Raw genomic sequence first — 2089 nt, forward strand, 5'->3', positions numbered from 1 at the left:
ACCTGATATCTTTGACATGTATGAAAGTAGCTTGTGATTTTTGATATGGAGAGAGAGGGAGTGAGAGGTGGGGAGGGGCGTATCAGCCGCTGTTTTGGGAACTCCTTTTGGGTATGAAAGATGATGTCGAGATCCGGGGGACGAGGAGCCTGTGCCTGCTGCTGTCTGCCTATTTATTGGATTGACCAAAAGGAGGAGGAAGAGGAGGAGGCTTTCTGGTTTCTGTACATTTTCACTTTCTCTCTTCTCCGTTGGTTTTTAATGCTCTGGTTCTGGAATCTATTCGAGTTGTTCCTTTCCTCCTTGTACTTTCATGGCTTTTTAGCACTTTCATTGGCTTTTTAATTAATTGTGGGGCCGACTTCTGATTAATGGGAACCCCACAAAGCTTTTATGGCGCAGGGAATGGAATTGATACTTGTAGTTGACGTCCTACGTTGCTAGCTGCCTGCTCTTTGTAGGTGTCCTTATAGTGCTTTTTTGTTTTTTTTTAAAAGAACACATTTAAATTTTTTTGACTTTTTATGATTTTGATTAATATCAAAAATTAATATTTAAAAAATAAAACATTATTATTTCATTGTATTTCAAATGCCCTTTAAAAAATATATTCATTGCGATGGAGGCCCTTGCCAAAACAGCACCCGTCTGTCACTTTCTTCCCTGTTATTGCTCAGGGCTCTCCCTTCCTCATTTGCGTGTTCCTTCCTAGGGTTGCTCAACAACGCCACGCCATTCTAAATGGCTTGAAAGAATCTGAAACTATCCAATAAATAGCACTGATGTTCTTACATAAAACCCTAATGCTCCTATCAAATCAACTCCAATGTTAATTTTATTTTATTTTTTATCTGTGAAAATGAGGCAGCCGGATCCTCAAAGAGCGTGGTTAATTCATATCAAGGTGATGCTAAAATATCATGCAGAGGCTGACATTTGGTTTCACCCTGCTGGCTGGTTTTTTCAGAGTAATCATGCAAGAACCTAAATAAACTGAAAAGCACCAGGTATTCTACTGTTTTCAAGGGGACTAAGATTAACAATCAAGATCACCATCGTGTATCTTCTTCCATTGATCAGCCACTACTAATTACACTGCAAAAGATCACTACACTATCTATGATAGAATGCCTCGTCATAATACGTTCTTACATGAGAGTAATACAATATATTGGTATGACGCTGCTTCTCTTTCACAAACAATGTAAGTAGATCAACAAAAATGGAGATGTCATACCTAGAGTCATGCTTGAGCAATCCCCTTTTTCACTAACATATCATATACTCTATCCACTTTGCTTGATTCCACCTTGAACAGGCTATGAGCATCGGTTTTGTTGGCAACAGTACCCTTTGTTATCTCTATTGACATTATGTGTAGCATGTTGAGATAGTGTGCAGGTAGTATTCTCAACTCACAACAAAGACGCTTATCCTGCATGTAAAATAATATATCACAATTTACTCAAGCGAATCTGATGCTCGTTAAACAAGTAAAAGCATGCATGAACACACAATCACATCAGGCAATGATGCACAGGTTGCATTTATCTCCCAAAATCAATTTCAAACATAGCAAACATGAGATCCAACTGAAAGCATGAACAAATTCAATAACGTAAGTGTTAATAAGTTGAACAGCATTCTTACAGATTCAGAGAGCAAATCAGCCCCTTGGAATCCAGCAATATCCCACTCATCGAGGGTGCTTGAAATGGCTTGTTTTGCAATCATTGGAGATGAGTCATTGCCACCAGGATGAAAAATGGTGGAACACTTGACAGCTCCATGAGGGCTGCTGTCAAGATGATTTGGCTTTGGCAACAGTTTACCTGCTGGGCCTGCTTGCATACTTTCCTTCGCTCTCTGGGCATTTTCTTCAGCTTCCTTCTTTCTCTTCTGCTCAATAAATCCTTGGGCCTCACCAGCTGTTCGACAGCCAGCAGCTCGAGCTTCCTGCATCATTTTTTTGTCATATGCAGCAGAAATCACAGCTTGCATTTGGAATTGATACAAAGTGTGCCTAAGAATGCTTCCATACAAGTTTTACAAATACCAAGCAGCAGGAGCTGAAAGTTGACAAATCTTT

At 39.6% G+C, this 2089-nt stretch overlaps 1 protein-coding gene across 1 annotated transcript; it reads right to left on the reverse strand.

Annotated features, from left to right (window-relative positions):
* Positions 1 to 1008: 1008 nt before the first annotated feature.
* Positions 1009 to 2063, reverse strand: LOC105120325 (transcriptional adapter ADA2a-like). Its single transcript, XM_011018495.1, has 2 exons — positions 1651 to 2063; positions 1009 to 1435 (listed from the first exon to the last, which is right to left on the reverse strand). The coding sequence occupies exons 1-2, from the start codon at positions 1999 to 2001 to the stop codon at positions 1244 to 1246; spliced, it is 543 nt and encodes a 180-aa protein (XP_011016797.1). The 5' UTR covers positions 2002 to 2063; the 3' UTR covers positions 1009 to 1243.
* Between the last annotated feature and the right edge of the window lie 26 nt (positions 2064 to 2089).

The sequence above is a fragment of the Populus euphratica genome, unplaced genomic scaffold, assembly GCF_000495115.2.
Source record: "Populus euphratica unplaced genomic scaffold, PopEup_1.0 scaffold6750.1, whole genome shotgun sequence".
Taxonomy (NCBI): Eukaryota; Viridiplantae; Streptophyta; class Magnoliopsida; order Malpighiales; family Salicaceae; genus Populus; species Populus euphratica.

Excerpts from the sequence above, each read along its gene's own strand:
- LOC105120325 (XM_011018495.1), bottom strand. The coding sequence starts at position 2,001 with ATGCAAGCTGTGATTTCTGCTGCATATGACAAAAAAATGATGCAGGAA. Across the intron at positions 1,436-1,650 it reads CTGATTTGCTCTCTGAATCT|GATAAGCGTCTTTGTTGTGA; the intron begins GTAAGAATGCTG and ends TTTTACATGCAG.